The sequence below is a fragment of the Ptiloglossa arizonensis genome, chromosome 9, assembly GCF_051014685.1.
Source record: "Ptiloglossa arizonensis isolate GNS036 chromosome 9, iyPtiAriz1_principal, whole genome shotgun sequence".
Classification (NCBI taxonomy): domain Eukaryota; kingdom Metazoa; phylum Arthropoda; class Insecta; order Hymenoptera; family Colletidae; genus Ptiloglossa; species Ptiloglossa arizonensis.
The window spans coordinates 15,110,480-15,136,276 of NC_135056.1; the positions used below are offsets into that span (position 1 = coordinate 15,110,480).

At 44.3% G+C, this 25,797-nt stretch overlaps 2 protein-coding genes across 4 annotated transcripts in view; both read right to left on the reverse strand.

The window, feature by feature from the left end:
• Sytbeta (Synaptotagmin beta) overlaps window positions 1–25,797 on the reverse strand; it is a 164,601-nt gene that overhangs the window by 46,860 nt on the left and 91,944 nt on the right. The window lies entirely within an intron of this gene.
• LOC143151420 (uncharacterized) lies at window positions 11,953–22,057 on the reverse strand. Its single transcript, XM_076320520.1, has 3 exons — window positions 22,039–22,057; window positions 21,502–21,979; window positions 11,953–12,392 (listed from the first exon to the last, which is right to left on the reverse strand). The coding sequence occupies exons 1-3, from the start codon at window positions 22,055–22,057 to the stop codon at window positions 12,086–12,088; spliced, it is 804 nt and encodes a 267-aa protein (XP_076176635.1). The 3' UTR covers window positions 11,953–12,085.

Here is a 25,797-nt window from a genome sequence, read left to right on the forward strand (position 1 = left end):
ACGCCGCCGGTTCGAAACTCCGTACGATAGAATTACCGATACGCTATCGATCGAGTTGAAAACAAAAAAAAAAAAACAACGGAATTTTCTTAATACGAATCGATCGAAATTTACGCCTCGAACGTCCACGAAACGCTCCCCTTCTTGCGAGTCGAACGGTGTTTAAAACAGCGAAAACTATTAATTGAACTCCAATCTAGATTACGTTTAAGCGAACACGCTTTGGCGCGGCAGCGTTTCAATTCACCGGAACGAGCGTAATTAAGCGAGGTATGTACGTTTCTCGAATTGTTTACCGTACTCTGGCCGCATTATCCGAGCATTGTTTATTTAATTACTAACCTCTTGATGCATTTTGAATATTAATTTAGCATCCGCGAGCGGGATAAGGTTTGTTTAAAAGGATTTCGTAGTTTAAAAGTGAACGCGAACATCCGAGGAGCACTCGCTTTAATTTTCATCTCGTTTCCGGTGCGTGGAGCGAACAAACTCGAGTACTCGCGTTCCGTTCTTGCCGCGATGATAATAATTATTTCAGATTTCTCCCGCTCTTAGGTGTCCGTGGATACGACGTTCGAGAGGAATCTTTTCGACAAAGATAAAAATACCTGATACCGATTACGAACGATACGTGCGTGAAACGGTACGGATCGATGAAACAAATAATAGAAACGCGTACGAAATGAAATCGGTCGAACGCGAAGACTCGCGACTTCGATTTAAACGATCTCTACGTCCGTTCCTTGAAAGAAGTCGAACGCATCGTTAATCATTAGCGTGTCTTCGACTACCACCCTCCTCGAACAATATTTACATAATTCTGTATCGTTTCCAATTCAACCTCCTCATCGAGGAGTAGCGAAACGATCGAGATCCGGAATTCACCAACGACCAACGATGCGTTCGATCTCCTCCAATTTACGAAAAGAAAAGCACAAAGAAGATTCCCCCCAAGTGCAGAGAAATTCGGTCGGCTGGAATTCTCGGATCTCTCTTATTCTCGCTTGTATCGATTTATCGTTACTCGGTATCGGTGGAATACCAGCAGACGACCGTCGACGAAGCGGGTAGGCGGGCTCTTAATGCCCGCGGTCGTTATTTCGTTTATCTTTCGCATGGATCTTCTCGCCATTAATCGTAGGAACTTCGCCTTCCTCGTTCGCACCGGCGAGATCAATGTCGAGTGGTTGTTACTCTTGACCGAAAAGCGGGTCAGAGTTCAACGATTAGAGGGTGCCGTGTGAATTGATTCCGTCTGCCAGCTCCAAACAATATAATCCAGATTTGAATGCGTCATTACCCGACGCGATAAACCGGTCGCGATGGTTCCACCGCGACAACGCGTTCAACCATCCGGCGTCGTGTGCTGGTTCACGGATCCAGTTCGCAGTGTTCGATAAACGATAGATCGCGGGATCGTATCGGGACGGGTTGCTCGTCCGCGTTATAAATTTCCAAGCGGTCTCCGAACCGCCGCGTTCCACCGACTACTGAAATAATCGTCGGTTGGTCGTGGCGGTGATCGATACCGTTTCTTAATTAGCACGCAACGAGTATTACGGATCGTTCCAGGCGATCTCGCAAATTACAGTGGAATCGTGTTTGCACGGCGACGGACGCGAGCCTGCAATTTCCCTTGCATACGTAACCGCCTCGTACCGTAACACGGATCCTGGCGGTGCCCGCGAACTGCGGCCTGGTTTCACCGGGATGCATATGGCTCCGTCGATATCGATGAGGTCAATTAACGGGTAATTAGCGGAGAAAAGTGCCTGAAAATATTCGCGATAACGCGCACAGGATGAAGCTTCCCCGTGCCTCCCGATGAAATTCTATTACACGCGGCTCGCCGGCCCGTTCTACCGAGCAACCCGACTATTTTCCTCTTTTTCGAAAATTACAGAATTGGAACAATTTAATTGCAATTATCGATCGATGTGTTTCCATCGCGACCAGGGGATTTCTCCAAGGTTTTCCCGCGGGGCTGGTGATTTTCACTTTGTATTTATTCCCAGCGTGGAAAAACTGGAACGTTTTTCTAGTCGCGATACAGCTTTCGCGAAGACGAATCGAAAAGGTCGAGCAACGTTTTTCCATACGCGGCTTCGTTTACGAGAGAATCGAGCTCGAACACTCGACGGGATACTCGCGCGACCGAGTTCGACTCGGCTAATGGGTCCGACCATTACTCATTATTTCTACTTGCCCCGGTCGCTTGTAAATATCGATGACGCTACGATATTATCCGTTCCTGTTTGTGGGTACTACCTTCCGTCTGGTCGGAACTAATTAAAACGGATAATACCGTGCCACTGTCATTGTTTCGCAAACACCAACCGAAGTAGAAGTTACCAGCGACAGTAGGACACGCGGGCCGCGCGATTTCGAATTTACCGCGCGACCCGAGATCTTCCAAATCGAATTTCTCGAAAAGGAAACCGCGTACGAAGAAATTTCGTTCTTCGTTTTTCGTTCGATTTTGCTCGAAGAATCGTCCGTGTACAATTTTTAATTATTCCACCGCGTGGCACAATTTTCGCATCGATCGATCGCTCGACCAATTTACTTTGTTCGTTACGGGTAACGATACTTGGCGAACGAAAATCCACCAAATAATTAAACGTTCGAGATCCGATATTGAACACTTCTTACCGCGTTGCGTAATAATCCGAAAATACTCTTCGACGTCAACTGTTACCTGGCTAAGAAAATTCTCTCGTGATATCGTGCCGTACCATTGATTTGAAAAATCAACTCCAAGTGTAATACATACGCCAATATTAGTCCTCTCGTTCCGGTCGATTCGTGCTTCAAACGTTCGCCCGCGTTTGAAATGTTCCCGCAGAACGACGAACAGTTCGCGAGTAACGTAAAATCGCTCGGGTCGAGAGATCTGTTTTATATATTAACGCGATTTCGTCGTAACATTCGAGCGTTGATTTTTCCGACCGTTTGCCCACGGAAACACGGAGACACGTGTGTTGCTCGAATTATTACGCGGCCCCCGGGGGGAGCGCCGTTAACGAAGTACAAATTGTAATCCGGGACGGTAGATCGATGGCCGGTCCGAGTGGAAGCCACCGGCAAAGGAGACAATTAAAAAGCAATTTCGGCGTTGTTGTAAAAATATTGGATCAAACTAATTTCGGCTTCGTTATCTTGGACATAATTCTCGTTATACACTGGCCGGGTTCGAAGGTAATTTACATGCATATGGGGGAGGCTAGCTTCTGGACGTTCAATCGTATTTACGACTACTCGGTCGTTCGGTTTAATCGAGACGTCGCGAAATGAACAAAAAAAAAAAAAAGAAAAGAGAGAAAAGAAATCTTCCACGAAACGCCTGTAACTTCTGCTACCACCCGTCAACGTCCCGCGACTCTTTTCGCATCGTTTACGTGGAAACGAAGTAAACTCCACTTTCCTTCGTTGGTAACGGTATTCGAACAAAACATGATAAAAGTGGATACATTTCTCGGACGGAGGGAACGGAAACTTTTAATTTCTTTCGAGGAGATCCCGTTTTACGAAGAACGCGAATCGCTCTCCCCGAGTCGTCCGCAATATCGCGGACGGAGGAACAATGGCGATTCTAATTCCGCGCTGTTACGTGCGCGCGTTTGATAAATAGAACGTCGCCGGGCGGGTTCAGCTTCGCGCTTTCGGTAACGTCGTGATTTTGGACGACGAACGGGGGGGAGGGTTTGTCGTTCGTCCGCGTAAAATGAAAACTCATATTTCCTCGAATCCTCGACGCGAAGAAAGCCCTCCCGAAAGCGCCAGGGAAACGACAAATAAAAATACCTCGCGAAAAACACGGAAGAGAATAAACGTCTCCGCGCGACGAGGACGTATCGTTCCGACACGGAACATCCGCGAAGCGATACCGTCTCCCAATTTTTCACGAATAAGAGATACGTGTAACTTTTCTTAACCGTGGTTATTCAAGTTTAAGGTCAAAGTTCCAAGTGTCGAGCCATCGATGCTATCTCGAAAACTATCGGTGATGCACGAGCGAAACTCGAACGAATTCTTCGCGTCGGAGATTGCGCTCGTGGAACGAGCAAGAAACGACAAATTGTTGATGCGTGTGACGTGTTACTTCGTGTCGATAAAAATACGCAAAATTCGTTCTGGAGAGTTTTTTGTGTATTTACTTAGGAGATAGCACAGACGATGTTTCGAGTAATGGTCTGTTCAGTACTGGATGCAATTATCTAAAGTGTTACTCTTCGATTCAGTTGTTACTCGAGTAAAATAATCTAAGCTCTCGCGATAGTATCTGCTAAGCCGTAACGTTGATTTGGAAGATCGACTCCAATGTCGAATGTCGTATGTTTCGAACGAAATCTTATCGATGCCAGATACAATATTCTAAAGATGCACAATTTGTTAAATTTGACCATTACTCCGTTAAAAGAACCTCACGTTTTCACAACAACGTTTTCCAAGCCGCGACGACGATTTGAAAGATCTAAGTGCAACGCACATGCACCGAGGAATTCAGATTTGTTACCGTGAGTAGCGCGTTATTCAATTTACAAGAAAATACCTAGGTAAATCTTGGTGGTCGGTGAACTCGCGCCGGGAACAAGTTAGATTTTATTAATGGGGATCGTTTCCAGTACGGATGCATCAAACGCAGTCGCCGTATGAAATCCTGGATCTACGTTTGTCGTGCATTTCTCGGACTTCGGGCAGCGCCCATCCTCCACTTTCATCCTTTTTCCTTTGATGTCACGTCTCGGGATAAACGTTCGCGGACCGACGATTACAATCGCAATGGGAACGAGTATCGAAGATAAAAATTGACAAGGCCGTGTCTGGACGAGTGTTATCGACATCGCGGGGAAATCCTTTCTGTCGTCGACGATGACAAAAATCGACGTTCCTTGCTAATTGAATCGACCGACCTTGAATCTTTCGCTCCGCGTTAAAGTTACGGTCACGGTCGACGTATCCTCCTCTAAGCGACGATTCGAAACGAACGCGGGGAATGAAAAAAATCGAAGGTCGAAGGATCCGAGATTCGAAGGACCATTTTTGCATCCACGACGTACACACCTTGACCGTTGGTGCTCGCGATCAGTTTGCGAAGCTCCGTGCGGAAATTCTGTTCGCTTCGAGGTTCAGAGCCACGGGATAGTTTATCGTTGCCAGGTGGACGAACTCTCGTCAGTTCGCAGGAGTTTTGTAACACCGGACGATAGAAACTATTCCAAGTCGAACAATTCGCAACTACGATAGCGATAACGGGGATAGCTGCGTACTTGGCGTCGAATCTTACCGAGAGCGATTTATTTCGGGGCGTGTTCGATACCTAAACACGACTCTCGGGAATCGATACGTATCGTTATTAACGAGCACGTCATCGTGCGTGTTCCAAACTCCGAATCAAAGGTCTTGAGAGATTTACCGATACAGGATATCTAGAGAGGCACGCATTTCCAACCGCGACATATTTAATACTTGATGAAAACGGTATCGACTGAACGGAACGCGAACGTGAGCGAATAATTTGAAATTCTACCGGGTCCGCGTACCATATGTAGTTTCGGGTGAACAGGAATTTGATGAAACAGTTAATCGAAAATGTGGAGCAACATTTTCAAGCGCGAGGATTAGTTTTCGAGAAAATCAAGTTCGAACTTTGGGACAGGTGTCTGATTGCGACTGGCTCTTTCTACTTACCGTTCGTGTTTCTAAACATCGATAGCTACAGTTACGATCGGTTAGAATTCTTCAAAAGTTCGGAATTTTCAAAATTCTTCCAAAAAGGAGGCGAAAATTTTCTTCTCGCGGAAGAAAATTTCACTCCATATTTTTTATTCACTTTTTCACGAAGAATCGTCACTTTCCATCGGTGCGGCATTTATACGCGACACTTTGTGTGTTTCTCCACCTGAAACTCAAGTTTCCAAGTGTTCACCGTGCACCGTCAAGTTTCTAATTATTATAGTTCGTAACGTTGGCTCTATAGTCGTTATCGATTACGGTGTTGACGATGGATCGAGGGAACGTTTCTTCCTTAATAGCTGGCAGCCAATACTTGGTGTTCCGATAAAAAATTTTAATTGTTGCCAAAATTTACGTCCGCCAGGAATTGCCCGACTATGTTAACAAGGACGAGATCTCGTCGAAAACGAAATCACACAACGGGAACGTGACGTATACACTTGTAGTTTCGCGAATGATAAATCGACGTCTAGTGTACACAGGCGATGAACACCAGTTGGCATCGCGCGTTTTACAACGGAGGCAAAGGATGTACACCTTGTCAATCTGCTCGACGTCCTGACGAAAAACCCGAGATCGAGCAACAATTCGAAATGAAATTTTAAGTAAACCTTGCGACCGAACGAGGAACAGAGATTACCAAACCGAGTAAACAGAAACGAATATTCCAAGTAATTTCATTCGAAGTAATAAGTTTCTCGTTATACTGGATCAAGATTCGAGAAGACCCTTGCAAGGACCGAATTGAGAAGAAAATAAATAAATAAATGTACTAGACCTCGGTATTGACACAGTGTGCACGGTCCTTACTATTTTCAATTTTTCCATTTTTTAATCACGTACGATAATCGTTGTATTCCATCGCGTTTACTTTATCGTGTATGTCCGCTGGGTCGCTGTTGGAAGAGTTCAAAAAAAAAAAAAAAAAAAAGAAAAAGAAACCGCACTGATTTAGAGAACGTTCTCCGAGCAGTAAGCACCCAATAACAATCGGAAATCGCGGACTAGCGTAACTTCCCGTTGGAAATACTCGTCGTTCGAGCGTTTTCCTGTGAGAAGCGTTTCTCTGTTTTTTTTTTTCCCCCTCTCGTTTTATTTGTCGACGTAAACGCCTCGTTATGCCAATGACGCGGAAGACGACGGGGAAAACGTCCGCGTCGAGGCGAAAAAGAGAAGAGAAATAAATCATATTGCCGACTTCGTTATCGTCATCCTGCAGCGAAGCTCGGGGCTCTCTCATTATCGAGATATGATTTACGATCGCCCGACCGGGATCTCATTGATCGAGAGTGGATTCGACGGTAACGCGAATTCTGCTTCGGGAATCCCGTTCGAATCGGGTGCATCGTGTTTCTGCACCGAGGTAATAAGGGAGTCCTGTACACGGAAGAAGGGCCGTTGATTGCAACGCGGAGAGATCAATCACTGACCCGATGCAGTTCCAACCGGCTGAATGATTCGAATATCACTCGCAGCTGACGTAAACATTCAACGACAATTTTCTAGGAACAGATTCGTGTTCGAGGTTGCCTATTTAGTGGTAATTTAACGCGTGAAAGAAAGTTCACTGTGTTACAATTTTGTAAAAACTACCGGTTCAAGTACGAGGTTGTTCAAAAGAGAGTTCACTATGTTACAATTTTGTAAAAATTACCAGTTCAAGTACGAGGTTGTTTATATTTCTTGTAGTAATTTAACGTCAAGAGAGAGTTAATTGTGTTACAACTTTGTAAGAACTACGAGTTCAAGTACGAGGTTGTTCAAGAGAGAGTTCACTGTGTTACAATTTTGTAAGAACTATCAGTTCAAGTACGAGGTTGTTTATAATTCTTGTGGTAATTTAACGTCAAGAGAGAGTCCACTGTGTCAATTGCTTATCGTACGTATACATCGTGGATTAAAATTCGCGGAACAAACGGAGCCAGAGAGAATTCGAACGAGATGATAATAAAGACGACAAGATTGCATCGGAGGCTTCGTTTTCGAGAAAAATGTATTTGAAAATCGATCTAGCAAACGCGCTACTGACGATCGGCGTCACGGATTCTATCGAAATGAAACAACGAATCGCGGTTATGAATTCAAAGAGGATTCGAAGAGGGTGTAACAAAGTAGCCGGTTTCTGAGAAACGCGACCCAATTCTTACCCCATTTACGAATTACTCTTCTTAATAACACCACCAGTTGCGCGTGACGAACAGCTGTTAACACAGACTCGTTCCTTCGCTCCATTATAATATCGAATCGCTTTTCAATTTCGGTCGATACGGTTTCCCAGCAATCGGGTCTCTGGACAAAGTACCGTGGCAAAGTAACGCGAAATAAATTTCATTCGCAAACACTTTTGGCCGCAATCGCGTCCAGGGGAACAACTATCGTTCCGAATCCACGTTCAAACAAAAAAGTGAAAAGAAATTAAAGTAGGGAATCGTAATTCACCGCGATGGTCGAACGAAAAAAAAAAAAAAAAGAAAAAGAAAATAAAAAATAAAATCGTCCTTATTCACCGCGCCCTGCTATATAGGTCGGTGGGAAAAAAAATGTCTACGTTCATGCATCATTTATGCATCCCGTGACCTCCAGGGCGCGCGTGATTCACAGGACACGGTTTCGAAGTAACATCGATATGCAATAATAAAATTATATATGCAAGCAAGGAGTTCTATGCAGAGTAGCATGAATCCATTCAACGTGTATACATTTGGATTTTTCCACGCGAAGTAAAGAGTTGGAGCGTTGTCATTTGCTTCGATTGCAATTCACAGTATTATCTACTCGTACGTGTGGAAGGCTCAAAATAAATCCCATACGTCGCTCGGGGGAGTACGATTCGAACGAGAACACCTCCCCGACGAATTTCTGTATTATTAATTCACGTAGCCAGTCTTCCCCGCGTTAATGTCTCGAGCCGCAAAAATTTCAAAGCAACATCGTCGCGCACAAAGTGAGCAAAGCTCAAAGCGATTCGAACTGGTGTACGGTCCACAAAAAATTGCTTATTATTAACGCGTACTAGACTGCTGCTCCCCGTTGGTGGCTCAAGCCAGCGAAATTTCACGCAAGCATCGCAACGCACAAAGCGACGTAAGGCTCAAAGAGAATCACCCGTGCCCCGAATACGTACGTTCTTTCGCGATAAAATCAAGTATATCGAATTCGTCCGACTATTGGATTCGGACCGACAACGATATTAGATTCCCCTTAAACGAAACCACGTACCGTCGACTAACGATACGCTTGTGTTTCTCGTGCGGTCGCGCCGCGTCAAAAGCGCACGTGCCTTATGCAGATGCAACAACCGCGACGGTAAGATCAATGCAACAAGTGCATTTCGATTTCAGACAGCGAGCGTACCGCGCCTCCTAGCTGGTAAATGGCATACGCGACCGAGAAATTTCAGAGAATTTTTCCGCGGCCTCGGTCGCGTACCATCGATTCGAGATCTCGATTCGAGTGGTATTACGACGACGGTTAACTGATAAATCATACAGGAACGATAGCCCCGTCGTATTTTTAAAATAAAATCGTAATTCGAAAACGATCTTCGAAACGATAACCGGAGACCAATATCTCGTTCCATTTAAGACAAATAATCCAAGAACGAGACAGACGAGGTTCGCGTCTTGCGATCCTTGGTATTTTTAACGCAGACCTATATTTTCAAAATGGCCTTCGATACGATTCCTATTTCCGTTCTTTATGTACTGTATATATATATATATATTTTTTTTTTTTTTTGAAAAAGTCGCGAAGACGGAACACGCTGACTCTTGGAGACCTCTCTTCATTCCCTTTGTTCAACGCAATTTCCGTTGATATTAGCGGATGAATAAATGCGTTTTATTGAGAGAAAGAAGACCTCCGACAGAATATAATATCAGGGACACGGTATACCAGCGTCTATATGCTTACTCGAACGTTGGATGACAAATTATAACGTAGCCAGTATTAACCCTTATCCGATCTCAAAGCTTGTTACTGGGAAACGTAATTGGATAGTTTTGCGCTTCCCTCGTTTCTTTTTTATCCACAGCGATTTGTAGAGTCGTATTTGTTGTTTTCGCGTCTATTCCCGGAAAAAAAAAGAAACGAACGCATCGGTTTTTTTCAACGAAAAATGTCCCGGTTACGTTCGACCGTGGATAAAACTCTATCACGGTTGGTAGTATAATAAATTTCAAGGTAACGGAATATAAATACGTAATTTCAAATCGGTAATTTGTCATCGACGAATGGAATATTGGTTTATCCTTGTCCTAGATCTTTTACGTTTGTAGAGCAACCATCGCGCGACCAATGATTAATCGCGTTCGGTGTTTACATTCGATGCTTCGATTGTTTGCATTGTTTGTTAATTATAATTATTAATTAACTGGTAATCGTGATAATTCATCGGCAACTGTATACGTGTGTTATAAATTAAATTACATTTCGGTCAAGGTATCGAGTTAGGTATGTTCAACGATCGTGGATGTTTCTCGTCAAAATATGTTCTTCCTCGTCTCGTTCTATTTGGTTTAAACATTGCCGAGTAGACTCTACGGGGCGATCGTTCGGTCAGAGTTGCGATGGGACTGTTTTTCAAAAAATTTTAACTCGCTTGAACGTCGAACATCCTTTCAAAATTTCGTCAGGGCTTCCCGAAAACGGGGTCTCGTATAATTTTGCTCGCGCGATACTTGTCATCGGTATTTTCTCGTTAATTTCTTCCAAATTATACGCCGCGCAAAGCGCGTTGCGCCGTTGATCGATACATTTAACGAAATATTTGCACGCCCGCAAATACATTTCATAGAACGGCAACTCGTGCGAAAGGAGCGCGGAAAATTTTCAAAAGGTTACGCGCGAATACGAGTAACGAACATTCGCCGATACGCGCGGTATGACACTGAAATTGATTTGGAAACGTATATTAATCTTCCGCTGACGGGCCAATGGAGATTTTCATCCTGTTTTCGTTACGCTTTGATAAATTAACATCGACATGCGGGCAGTTAGTCGGGTAAAAATATTCGAAAAATTTCCTCGCGGCCGCCTTCGGCCGAGATCGTACAAACGAGCCGTTGCAAAATTATTAACGAGTAATGCCCAATGATAGAAGAGGTTTTAACTCTCCGTTAATCAACGATTCCAGCTTACAGATCAATATATACACAGCGTTTGTTTCTATTTCTCTCGTTCGGGTTTGCGATTCTCGTGTTACGAGATATAATATTTTCAAATTAAAACATTGAAATCTGTACCGTGGCTTTTACGATTAAACGAAATTCGAATACAATCGTAATGGAAATGACGAACAAAGCTTGGAAAATAATATTTACTTATCCCAATGTGAGCATAATATACGAGTTTTGGGTAGCGAGTGTACTGTGCACACATGCTATCGGCATTCATAGCAGTCTATTTAAGTTTATGTTTATTACCATTTCCGTGGTCTATACACCACGGGGCAAAATTCCTGATACAAACGAGGTCAGGGAGATTCCGTGGCTCGGAGTAAGACGAAAGCGTAGAATAATAAAATTGCATCGGTGGATTTGTTACCGAGTGAAATGCATTTGAGAATCAATCTAGTACACCTGCGCTTAACCGATTACGTCACAAATTCTACCACGGACGTTCAGAGTGTCTACGGCGCACCTTAAGGACGTATTAACAGCTGCGCATCGATAAGTAAACACCGTCAGACATTGTTCGTCCTACACAGAAACGATCACAGAAGCCGCATCGGAATCCTCGTAACACCGAGGTTATCGATCGGTCGCACGCTGGATTAATTCTCGAACGCATTTTTCTCGAAAACGAAGCCTTCGTGTTCAATTCCGTTTCATTTGGAAATCTTGGTGTCCACCGTTCGTGCACCACAAATTTTTGCACACGGTGTACACGCTTGTACAGTTAGACGCACGCGTGCTGTATCGATTTCCAAACGCATTATTCGCGAATCAGGGTCCGATGCAATTTCGTTATTACTTATTTTCGTCTTATTTCGAACCATAGAATCTCTCTGACCTCGTTTCGATCAGAAACAGAACCGAAGAGGTTACGGTATCTACACTCGGTTCGAATCGCTCTCGAGGAGATTGACTTTCACGAGCGTGGGTCAGCTTTGACCCACGCTCGGCCCACGGAGGATTAACTACCATTGAAAGAAAAAGGCTATTGGTGAAGAAACGGTCGAACAAACTTACTGACCTCCGAGCTGGTCGAGGTGGTGCTGTCAGCGCTGTCGGTGTTCGCCACGGAGGACAGGGGCGATCTGTGACCACGTTGAGCCCATCTGTCTCTTATGGTCGCCATTCCAGAGACAACGGCGATCCGGCTGGCAGCCGTTCTAATTGGCGAGTTGCTAGATTTTCCATCGCCGTTGTTCGCCCCGCCACTGGCACCCCTTCCGGCGCCAGCACCGCCGCCTCCTCCGGCACCCCTGCATGTAAGTTCCAGGACATCGCCCAGAACTTCTGACAGTTTGCTCGGCACTTTGACAATGGTGGCCAACACTGTGTCTCAAAAAACGTGGAGCGCTCGGGTCCTTCGGGACCCCGGTGACGGTTACGTTGCTCGACGAACAACGACCAATCTCCGTGTGTGTTCGACGACGGGACGCTTGCGTCACGCAAAGGCTCTGGTCGCGCCGCAACCAAGCGATTGTACACCTGAATGAACGTCGACGTCGGTTAAACACGCGTTCGTCGTCAACGAAACGATTCTCGCGACCCGATGATCTTTGCACGGGCCCCGGTTATCGAGATATTCGTTACGATATTATTTACACGAAACAACGTATTTCCTTCGATAAATTTTAATCCCGATACGATTTCATTTATTTCGGGTCTTTACTATTGGGTTTCATCGATCGACAACTTTCCGTCTTGTTAATATACAGTTCGGCGTAATACTTTTAACCGTGGTCTATACTTTTTTTTACACACGTATGCTTGGTGGTACAAGGGATATCAAGGGTTTACGAGAAAATTGATATTCAAGATTCAACAGATATGTACCACTTGTCCAACGCATTCTCGTTGTTTCTAGTTGCGAAGGTGTTCGTAAACACCGAGGATAGTGTTCGTTTCAATCGGTTCTATTTAGTTGGACGACGAAAAGTGAGTAATATAACTAGAAATAACGAGGAATGGACGGACGTGTTGGCCAAGTTGTACAACAGATCTGAAGAACATACTTGCTTGTTTCAGCGACCCCTACCGCATTCTGTTGACTTCTACGCGTGTATATACCGTCTCCAATAGGTCCCACCTGACCCCGTTCGCGGCTGCGGTGTAGCGACATTGCGCGAGACGCGTAATCTGCATGCGTAGTCAATCGGATATGGTGGGGGTCGCTCAACGGAGCAGTAGGTCGGGAAAGAGGCCTCGTGAGGCCCCGGGCCTTACACTATCGAATCTTCGAAATCGATTTTCTCGAAAACGAAGCCCCGTACGAAAAAAACTTATTCCATATTTTCGATTCACTTTCTCGCGTAGAATGATATTTCCGCTTGTACCACTACTTACTGGACATTACGTACGTAACTTTGTTTTTGGTGTAACTTCTATTTCAGTCACTCGTTGATCGACCGCAAACCAGGTGAAAGAATTTTGCAGCGACAGATGGTGAATAAATTTCGAACTTTGACGAGGGACCCTCTTCAGTGTCCCAATTTTGCCGAACGTTTCAACGAACGTTAATAGAACGGAAACAAGTTAATAGAAATATGTACCTTATTTGACCTTATCCCGAAGTTACGGCCACGTTCGTACCGCGATAATTCTTAATTGCAAACCGTATCGGTGTAACTGGATTCTAGGAAACTGTTTGTACACAATGCTCGACAAGTCCTTGATATCTATTGACCACGGAATAGTTTCCGTGTTGTATCAAATTACTCAAATTCGGTTACACTCGGTAATCAAGTTCCATTTCGAGCTGTTTCCACAAAGGGTGCACTGCGCGTTACACGTGCCAGAAAAAAATAGTTGTAACTTTGAAACAAGGTCAAGTGGGACACCCGATCGTAGGGATTTCTCTCTCTCTTTCCGTGTCCCTGATCCATCATTGAAATATCTCTTCGCGTATTGCAACATCTAACCCAGGCCGTCTCTTTAATCTACAATATGTAATCTTTGATGTTGCGAAAATCAGTCCCATACTTCGATCGATCACCATTACGGTACAACGCGATCGTTTCTTATTTTATTGACACACTTCCTCGTTTACTCTCCAAGCTAGATAACAAATATATACAAATCATCGGACTTTATTTCTCGTAGAAGTTATTTAAAGATAAAATACGGAACTAAGTCTCGGAATACCCTGTACAATCGTTCCGTTTACCATGCGTGAACAAAATCGAGACTCCGCAAGGTAAATCCGTTATCTGTACACACGCTTCGTTTGGCCATCTATCGCCGTAAAATTCTCTATATCGATAGCGGTCGATTAACGGTGGCTAAAACAATACTTATCCAACGTCGTTTAAGGTCATCGCGACGATAAAACCGTCGCGCTCGTATCAACGCGTTCCTCCTCTTTATCGTCGAGCCCGTATCGCGATTCGTCGCGACATTTCGGCGCGAGAAATGTCGGGCCCGTGGGTTCGTTTGTTTTCCTCGAATCGTCGACGAGAATATCGAGCGGGTGAAATCGAGCCACGGTAGACTCCTCGATGTCCGAGCAACGAATCGAACGCAAACGCCTTCGAGAAAAGCAGCATCGGGATCGTTCACGAAGTGTCTGAGCGAAGTTAACTGACGGTCTGTATTATTGATCGAGCTGTCGGATGCATCACGAAACAATTTCGAAGAACGAGTAGGGGTGCACCGATACCCAGGAATACTCGAAAAGACGCGAAGTTACGAAACGACTCTGTTCGAACCACCGAGCGGAACTTCGGATCTGTGTCGTTTCCAAAGCGGTACGCGGACAAATCGATGTGGAATCCACTTCGAAATAACTTCGAACGTGTGTTCGATTCATTTAACCGGTAACCGTTGCGATGATTTTTCTCTGACGAACGATCCACGGAATTGCATCCGAATCGGTAGAAAACGATCGAATCGAACATGGACTTCCTTTGTAAATTTCTGGTGCCGAAATATACGCAATACCAGCTACTTTGACAGATATCGACAACGATAATTTGTAGAATTTTACCATCTACTAGGTCTTGGTGGGTGTAGTAAAGTCTTGACGAACAATCAATAAATCATAATGAGAATAAAAAGGAAGATTATACAGTACGGAGTAACGACAAATATAAAACATCGCTTGGGTCCCTTAGCATCGAGGAATACCGAGTAACGAAGACGCAGATCAATTGCAAAAGAAACGACAATCACCTATCGAATTTACCGATCGAAATCCCGTTGCCAAGATCCCACAGACTCGAAATCACGAAAGAAAAATCGAGGAAAAGTGAACCTCTGTAAAATAATTTTGCAAAGTCGGATAGCAGATGATAAAAAATCGGTAACTCACTGTTCCGATTCGTTACATTTCCCCGTAAAAGGAAACTTCGTGGATACTATTTTCAACGAAATCTACTATTCCAGGAGTTTCGCACAACTTTCGTAAGCTCCTCGTTTCGGAGTTGTGGATACGTCGAAGGATTTTCTAGTAATTCGAACTGCTGAAAATCTGACGAGGAGTGGGTGTCGACGAACAAAATGGACGAAACAGAGTCCACCGTTCGCGAGTGGACGGTTCCTTTCGTAGCTACCTTCGTTTTTATTGCACTCGATCGAGGCGTTGAAATTGGTACAATAATTCCAGGGAAACGCGTGTTCGATCGATCTTGTTTGATAAAACCTTGGAGTCGGGGTCAGATGGTGGAAAAAATGCCAAGTCGAGTTGCGTCGAAGCTACGGTGAACATCAATTTCTACCTCTTTACCCTTGGATTCGAATTAACCTATTGCTAATCGTCTAAAGCGATGGCGGAAAGGAACTCGCCTTGGAGAGCTTACCGCATCGAGTGTCTGGCTGAGCGTTATTAGTTGTATAACGAGCTGCGACAACGACGCTGAAGGACAACCTGCGAAAAGGATTCACAGCCATTGGTGGTTGTGTTGTCGTCCATAGACGACGAAGGTCGTCGAGATGTACACGGATAAACTTTCGTTCGCTTTTGTACGTTCGGGAAAACTTTGAAACGAAATGTCTTAATTAGCTTAACGAACGACACCGAGTATCATGGTTGTCGCGAGGGACGCGAGATTGGTTGTTGTTGTTCGTGAAGTCAGCGGCGCGTAATATCATCGACCTCCGCGGAGAGACGTTGCTTTTTGCAACAAAGAATCCTCGACTTCTTCGCCAGGAGGCGACCTTGAGGGATCCAGTTTTTTTTTCGAAAAACTGATCACGTTCAAATGGAATTTTCGATACAACGAGGGAAATATTTCTGACGAATTGGAACTATTTTTAATGGTCGTGGTTATTGTTTCAGGGTAGAGAAAACAAAGCGAAGGAGCAAAATACGAATTGCTGTTTTGTCAGATATAGGGAATTTAGTCCAAAAATACGAAACAGGAGAAAAATTGATATCGAATACATGAAATGTTATGGGAAATATAGTAAGTATATGTTTGAAAGAAAATGTAGGAGTTTTGAAGGAACCTACGTCGACTGTGAGTTGAAATAAGTAGTAGGTAGGTATTCGTAAGAAAGGGAGGCTCGAAACGTAATAGTGCCGTGGGAGGTTACGGAAAGATTTAGACCCGGTAATTGAAGCATTCTGCGAAGACAAATTGAAGAGGAATAAATTTAAAAAATAGTCTTTGAAGCAAGGACCTTGTAAAGGAGACACCAGAGGCGAAGAATCCATGCTCGTAACCTTCGAAATCTTCTTACTCTTACTTTCGTTTTCTTTTAATCGTTTTCACGATGTACCGTCACTCCTTTGACAATTTTAATCCTTTCAATTTGCGTATTTAATTGATCCCACCGTCGAGAACAATTCCAATATATAAAGTGATAATTTCTATATATATATTTAACGCTTTACATTGTAATTTAATACGGAAGATAATCGCTATACAAATTTAATAGAATATTTCCTGTACGAACTTATTTCATAATATTTATTTGAAAAATTAATTTTCGTTCGATAATTAAAAATTGATCGGTAAAGGGTCTCGGGATAATAAAAGTCGCGGTCTCGTTAATTCAAAAAAGTGACGATGGCGAGAATACGAAAGTTCGATTCGCAAACTTTTTTTTAAATTCCAGACATATTGCAAGCAACTGATATACACGAGAACTTCATTTAGCTTTTCATAGAATTTTATCCGTATTCACACCTGCAGCGAGAGAAAATATAATATCATATTCTCCGTGTAGTAATACAGACATGTTCGTGAGAAATATGGGCAATACGGATTTAATTGCATTTCATTGAAAACATAACGCAAAATGAACTGCATCGTTATTTAGTTACTAACTCTCGATACATATATACGGTCTTATTGTTTTCATAACGAATAAATATGTATTCGCTAGTGTACATTATTCGAATAAACTTTTATGCGGATCAGTTTTCAACCGAATAAAAATTTATTCGCGAGCCGCGCACGAAACTTTATTATTATTCGTTACTCATTGTCAAGATAAAAATGTGGCCGACACAATAAGGATAGTTCGTTAAAAAAATATTCGTAACACAGTTAATTATGATTATTCGTAACGAAGCTAAATATAAGCCAATAATTCGCAACTTTGTTACTCGATGTGAATAAAAATCGAATTTAATCGGGACGAATAACAAAGCTAAATATAGGTCGATCGTTCGCAACTTTTTTACTCGGTGTAAATTACAAACGAACCGAATCGAGACAAATAACAAAGCTGAATACAAGCTAATCGTGCGTAACTTTGCGGTTCGGTATTGTTACTGTGTTAAATTGATAAAATTATTATCGTAGACGCGCAAACAGGGACAAAACACTCACTGTTGTGATACAGAAAACGTTCAAACGACCGTGCCCATATTTTTCACGGCGTTAATATTGTCCAAAAATCCTCTACAGAACGCTATAATCAAAGAACAACGTCTTTCAGTTCCTTCTCCGATAAAGTGGATAAATACTTTTGTAGTCGTTACGGGAATCGCGACGAGATAGTGATATCTTAAACTTCTCCGCGTGGAGTGGAGGACATCCGAGATCTTCGAGGCAGTAGGTTGAATACAACCTTGCATCTTCGAAAACTAACTTCGAAACAAAATTCTTAATTACCTATGCGAACCCCCGTGGAATTGCAGCCGAGTTATGAAGGACACAGTTGATGACTCTATACGTTTCCCTGTTTTCTACTTTCCTACCTAGCCGGCGTAATCGATTCGAGCGATAAACTATTTTAATGGTACTTTTTATGCAACGAAGTTTTATACACAGAAATTTAGAGGGATTTTCTACTTTCGTAAGAAAGTTCTTCTATGCGGGGTATTTCTCAACAAGCTGCATACCCTCGAAGACGAATTTAGCACAAAAGTACGATGAGAAAGTTTTTTTTTTTTTTTTTTAATACAAAATCAAGAAATCTCTTTTGTTCCGTTACGAATATTAAACGACAACGCGTTCAAACGGTATTTATTTAAAGTTTTTCATAACGGATGCTGACTTTTCAAATAACAATGCGAATTAAAAAATAATGCTCTTCGACTTTTACTTTAGATTCCCTTTAGCAATCGGACGAATCGATTTAGGTTATATCGATCGCATGTTCCGAAGTCTGTGTTAGTTAGGTTCGTTGTAAACTAGGTCAGTATAACTAGTTTCGCACAAATATTAATACGGGATATTTCCTTTTATCGTCGAATACTTTTACATAGTTTCACGAATTACTTTAGACACGAATCATTTCGGATACAATTATTTCTTTCGTGATATACAGAAACATATACAAAAGTGCATTACGATTGTGGCAATTTTAAACACTTTTATTTAAAAAATTATTAATAAAAATTATTCATTCAAAAAGATCGATAAACGCTACCTTGGTCTATTATTGTGCAAGCATAAGGAATCGAGTTCCTTTAACGACTCTCTGTAAATATTGACGAACACAGATGACAAACGAAAAGACTGCGACTTAGAAGCAAAATCAGAGAGGACAAAACGATTATTCGAACTCTAATTTTACTATTTCTGTGCCTGGAGTGTCTTCGAAGTAATTTCCACGGTTTACGAAACCCCATGTACAACGTACTATTTCTGTATCTTTAACGATAAATGAGGTAGTCGGATATTCTGTTCCTGATGGACCACCTTGTATAACGGTTTATATAATTCCCTATTCCTTGGACAATTTTTGCAATGGATGACGTAACAGAGAAGAAAAAGAGGTAGTTTCTCTTCTTTTCGTTCTTCGTGTCATACTTGCATATTATATCAGCGAATTTCTGCCAGAGATCGTCGTTTCTCAACTGCTGAGAAAAATTTCAGCTATCCATTACGAAACTTTACGATACTTTGCAATTTCAGTCATTAACAAGAACCGAACCCCTCCGGAGGGGTTGGGGGTGTGCGAATTTACATAACTTCGTACCAGAGTTGGCCCTATAAATCGTAATCGCGGTGTATTATATATTTACACTCCTTCGACTTGTTGATTTCCTTACCTTATACGTAACGATACGTAACTGCCCACATATCTTACGTAACTTTATCCAATTCTAGAACTCCTAAGTAGGTGGTCAGTGGAGAACGTATCGAGAAACTCGATATTTCCACGTAAAAGATTTCCAGAAATAGGCGATCTTTTCTATTTTCTCGAGAAACTTCACCCCAGCTTGTTAAACTCGATTTGTACAATTACGATAATTAAAGAGAAGTTCAAATCATTTTTCAATCGATTTATCGTACACCGATAAAAATATTTCAACGTTTCTGCTGCTCGTTGAAATTTCGCGCGTTGTACAGGGTGCTTCGTAAACCGTGCATACAATTTATCAAAATAATAAAACGGTTTCGTACAAATATTTTTGACAGTTGATTTTGATTTGAACTCGAGTCTTTTCAAAATTGACTTCGTTCTTCAATATATATATCTCAGATAATTGCAATCTTTAACAATTCGTGTCTCGTTCGCTACTTGTGAAAATTTAGATAATTTTACGAACAATCTTCGCTATCCGTAGAAACCAAGATCAAACGGAGCAAATTTTCACTCTACTTTTGCGTAACCTCGTGTTCAAAGAATTACAGCCTGTACCGTACGAAACATTTGAATGTACGTTTCTTTTCGATATCGTCGACGCGAATCATCGAAAGGGTCATCGATCATCGATCGAACGCATCACGTATCGGTGGATATCGAGCGAAAAGAATTAACTCGGTCAGCGAAATGGACGGAAACACCGAAAACACAAACCGCCGGAACAATGCTCGATTGTTTTCCTACGGGGGTGAGCGTAGGAGCCGAGACTTCGGCGAGGTCGATCGAACCCACCTGGTCAGAATCGATATTTACCCTAATTGTTGCTCCTGTTCTGTCCGTGAGCCCCCTTCCCACCTCGTCGAAGTCGTCCCACTCGACACCTGTGTGAACGTTCCTTAACAATTAGCAACGGAATCGTGCGCGCCAGCGGGATCAATGTTCGAGGTCGGAAAACGTCCCTGAACGAAGGCCAATAGTCGCAAAATACAATGGAATCGGACAGAGAATGCTCAGTGTCTACCCCTGCGGAATCATTGTACACGGTCGGAGCGATTAACCGTTAACGGATTGGCCTACGTATCACCCCCCCGTACCCTTCGTGAGACAATGCTGCTTTTCTCCCCGCGCGAAAGGCCACGGCGGAAAAAAAGATTCCCTCCTTTCTGGGTTGTCGTCGAAAAGAAAAAAAAAAAAATATATATATATATATATATATATTTATTATTTCATTTATTTGTATATATATAAATAATATATTGTTTCATTTATACATGTGCGAATGTATCACCGACGACAACCACCGGGGAAAACAACGGCCGCGAAACCGGAAACACGGCCGAACGATTCCTTTTGGAATCGAGCCGGAATTAGAATTCCTCCCGCGAGCCCCATAGTTTCGTACAATTCGGGGCGGAACCGCGTTTCGACCAGCGGCTATACCGAATTTGCGTATGCATTTCGCGGATGAATGACCACCGCGCGCTCCTTTGACCCGACTCCCCGGGAACCGGAGGTCACAATTAATTCATCGAGTGGAGCGCGCGACCCGAGTAAAACGTTACATTCCGCGATTATAATTCCGTCTCCGTCGTGGAAACGGGCTGGAATCATCCGACGAATTCCACGACCGTGCGCGGACGAGGGACGGATGAAATTTCGATTGACCCCGGTCGAGAGTGAGCCGAGGGGGAGGGGGTGGCGAACGGATCAGGGGAAGATAGAAACTCGGCGAACCGCGACGATAATGAAACGCGAACGGTGCTCACGGGACGGAAGATAGGATAAATCGCGCGGAACGCGACGAACGGGACACGGAAACGCGCGAAAGTGGCCCGAGATACCCGTAGCGGGTGAAAGTTTCCACGGAAAGTTGTCTACTTCTCCCCTCCCTGCCTCCCCTCGGTCGTCGCTGGCCGGATCAAAGAAACGAACCGCGAGAACGTGTTCGTCCGATTAAAGAGCGGTTCGTACCGCTCGGTCGACGAGTTCTCGCGATTCACTCGTTCGAAGTGGCGCGAATCGAGAAACGGCGGGACGTGTCGGCGCGACGCGTGCCGCGTTCTCTTGTTTTTTTTTTTACGTTCGTTTACCAACGCGATATGAATGAATTTACCAGGGATCAGCAGTCGGCGATCGGCATCGAGAAATTGGTCGCTGGGGTTGTCCGATGGGTGGGTCGGTGACGATGTTGGGCAGCCGGCGAGCGCGTTGGTACTTCCCACGTACGTGGAAGGTGTCGTCGTTGTCGTCGTGGTAGTCGTTCTCGCAGTGGTCAGACCCTGCGACGTGTCCGTTCGACGGCCGACCGATCACGTCTGGTCGACTCTGCTGACTGTGTGGCCTGGCTGCGACTAAACTATCGCTCGGTCCGTGTGCGCGCTGCCTGTGCCGGGGTTCGTGTGCCACCAGAAAACGGCGATTCGTGGATCGTAGCCAGCGAGGAGGTGGCAGTGGGTCCCGCTTGGGTAGGGTGGAACGAGAGAGACTCGCTGGAGAGGAAGGACGGAGAGAAAGAGCGGCTATGCGGCCCAAGAACGACAAAGACGCCGGTATGGCTACACCGACGGTACGACGGGGGTGTTTTGGTGGCTCTTTCGATGTGCGCGGGTGCCCCGCGTGTACGTGCGACGGGAGACCGACCACCACACACCGTATCCCCCCCTCTCCATTACCACAGCGCGGCACGGAACCAACAAGGACAGAGAACGAGTATGCGTGCGCCGCAACAGGTTACTCTCCCCTTCGATACGCTCCTGGCTGCCTCCTCGACCCTTTTCTCCCTCCCCCACCCAAACCCTTCCCGCCTTTCTCCTTCGACCTTCCTCGTATCTGGATGTCTCTCGTCCTCCTCTTTCCGCTCGAGCTACTTTATCTCGACCCTCGATTTCTCTTTTCCTTCCCTTTACTTTTTACGTCTACGCGAAACCGCAACACGACGACGAAACAGAGTCGTCCCGAGTACCTCGAGACCGGGAGCGTTCGCGATTTCGTCGCACGAAATACAAGCACGCCGGTTCTCGAACGCGAGAACCTCGGTAAACGCGAAGTTCGCGACGAAACGAACCACGGAGCTCCTTCGATCTTACGTGCAACGCACCGTGTGTGTTCGCGCGCGCGCTAGCTACGACGGGACCTTTTGCTCAACGTGCACGGGCAATACTTGTTACGGTAATACTTGTTGCGAACGCGATGTAGGAATCGAAGTAACGCGGTTCTCGCGTTTCGAGAAATTTCTTCCCGTTTCGGGGATACGAGTGGATCGGAATTACGGAAGCGACGGGGTGCTCCCGTTGACGTTCGTCGACGCGTGTTCGCCTCGAAGTAACGAATCAAGAGTGTCCGAGACGTTACGTCTGAGACGCCACGGGACGATTTCACTCGGCGCGGAGAGTAACACTTGTTACGAAAGCTAATCAATGTTTTTGCGCGTTGGAAAGTTTATCGTGTGGATCTCCGAGGAGACGAGAGACGAGATCCAATGACATTCTCGGTGACGCTTATTAGTAAACGTTCGTATTAAAGTGACGGATCGAAAAGTTTCCATCTTACGATGAATTTGCCGCGTTTTTGCGCGTCTGAGCGGCGACGGAACCAATCCACTGTCACTGGTTCGTTACCATCTACGCGCGTAGATATCCATTTCCAAGTATTCCGTCGAGGTGTCGAACAGGTATAGAAACAATTTGTCATTTATATTAGTACTTGTTCAAGTTTCGTACGGTGTCGATACAATTAAACGAACGAGTTAGTTCGTCGATACTTTCGAACGGAACGTCTATAGCTGGCAACGAAAAAGACGATTCCCGGGGAACCCGGTGTCCCGGCCAATACGATTCGCAATTCTATTTAGAAATCGACTTCCGGGCATCACTTTTAACGATACCCTCGCGCGGCGTGTTTCGCGCGATTTTAATTCCACCCGAACGAGTGTAAATTCTTTATCTCGAATAATCTCGGCAGGGTGATCGAATAACGAGGGAAACCATTTTTTCCGGATAATTGCAACGAAGTTGGAGGTGAAATGTAATACAAATGGAAACACACCGTTGTAATTAATTTTCAAAATATCAAATTATTTCCGTTCACGAATCGATATTTCAGCATATAATCAGCATAATTATTGTTGTTATTATTGTATTTGTTACATCCGGTGCTGCCCATTAAATTTGAGATTCGAATATAATTATTTATTTAAAAGTTATTAATAATGTTTAACGTTTACACCGATCGTTATTGCTAGCGTTTCAGAGGTAAAGGAAGACCGGTACCGTGGCTTAAGGAAAACGTAACATCGATAAGTAGAATAGGAACGTTGTCGAGTAATTATCGCTTCGTCTCGGGCGTTACCAAGGCTGACTAAAACGTCTGATCCAATACGACCGCGTTTACTGCGTCATTTTCATCGAACAGAGAACCATCGAAACGTATCGGAGATTATATTATTATTGTTTCTTAATATTTTCTGAATCGTACTACGAACGCTAGTAAATAACTTTCGTTTCATCCGAGGCGCTATCAAGACCAATTAAAACGTCTGATTCGATACGACCACGTTTACGGCGTAATTCTAATTAAACACTGGAGCATCAAAATATATCGGAGATTATTTCTTAATTTTCGTAAATCGTACTACGAACGCTAGTAAATAATTTTCGTTTCATCCGAGGCGCTATCAAGACCAATTAAAACGTTTGATTCGGTACAACCACGTTTACGGCGTAATTCTAATTAAACACAGGTGCGGCAAAGTATATCCGAGATTGTTTCTTAATTTTCGTAATGATACGAACGCTGTTGTATAATTCTCGTTTCGTCCGAGACGCTACCAAGACCGCGATCGAACCAAGTAAGCGACAAAGTGTATATTATTTTTATTTCTTAATAATCGTTTCTGGGAATCGAGCGGGTTATTGTCACGCGGGAATAAAATCCGTGTTACGTGGCGACGGTATGCGATCGAGCACGAACGGGATTTACGATCTCGCGAAAAATTCTTTGAATCGCGTAGCGGAACTCGAAGCGTTCCGCATACTTCTACGGATCATCGTACGTTTTCGTCCGTTTATTTGCGTACCTTCCGGATCTTTTCCACCCTCGCGCGGCTTAGCTTCGCTTCTTCGTCGATTTCCAACCCCTCGCTCGACCTTTCGACAACGCGATTTCTTACGTATCCCTCCCCCTACCTCCCTACCCGAGCCGTACGACGGTAGATGGACGAGTCGGGGACGGCCGAAGACCCGTTTCGGTCGATGTAAGTAAATACAAGGACGGTTGATGCACCCGGGGATCACGAGGTCGTGCCACGATGGAACCGAGTCGACGAAATCTTGTTGAATTTCCGTTCGCCGGGAGAAAAGGATCCAGCGAGCGGAAAACGCCGTGCTCACGGTCTCCTCTTTTGTCGGCCACGAATATCGTCCAAGGCGTATCTCTGAGGCTGATTGCGAATTGTAAATCAAATATGGGATTCTCGAACGGAGAGATCGATCGAACGACACTTTGCATTAACGTCGATACCTATCGATTCCTCAACACCGCGAGCGTTACTATAATAAAAAGTATTCCAACGTTTTATAAATGCATCGCGCAGAGTGTAGAATCTTTTCGTTGTTATCGTTATCGTCGCGGAGAATTTTCAACCGTGTGGAAGTGTAAACGCGAAAATAACGCGTAGAATTTGTCGAAAACCGGCTCGAAAAGGATCACTGGTTAGCGAAACCCGAGTCGAAGTTCAGATCCAGGGTTAATATCTTGTTGTACGTCCCTTTGGCGCTGTCGCTTCTTCCAGTCTCCTGGGAAGACTTTCTACCAGATTTAGTTACATAGTTTCGCGATTTCCTCGCCATTTCACCGCAAGAGCTTCCAGCGAGTTCGACTACTTCCAACACGGCCGCGGATGTTCCGTGGGGTCGAGATTAGAGAACGATTTCGAAGCCCCGTATAGAGAGGCGCGCGGTACACGGGATTTTTTCACGGACGAGTAGTCGCGATTCTGTGAAATCGTTCGTCCATCGTTCGAAATTTCCATCGAACGAGCGCGCTGGATTTTATTTGAAAAATTTGTACCTCGCGGATAATTATCGGCCGGTGTCGTTCCGTCTGGAAACAGCCAGGACGAGAAACTGGTGTAATCCGGGTCGTTGTCGTCGAAATCGCGCGCTCTTCGAGAAAGAATGGGATAACGCGAGGAGTCCGATGTTAAACTTTCGAGCGATGCAAATATCGATGAAACGCAAATAAAAATCGTCCACGGGCGCAACGCGAACGACAGCGTGAAACTTTCGTGGACGTTGCACGATTGCCGGTAACTTTCGCACGTATGAAATTTTTCGGGTGAAATTTACCACGTTTCCACTTCGGTGTAGGTAGTTTCGGACGACAGGTGAACATCCGATAAAATCGCGGAGCT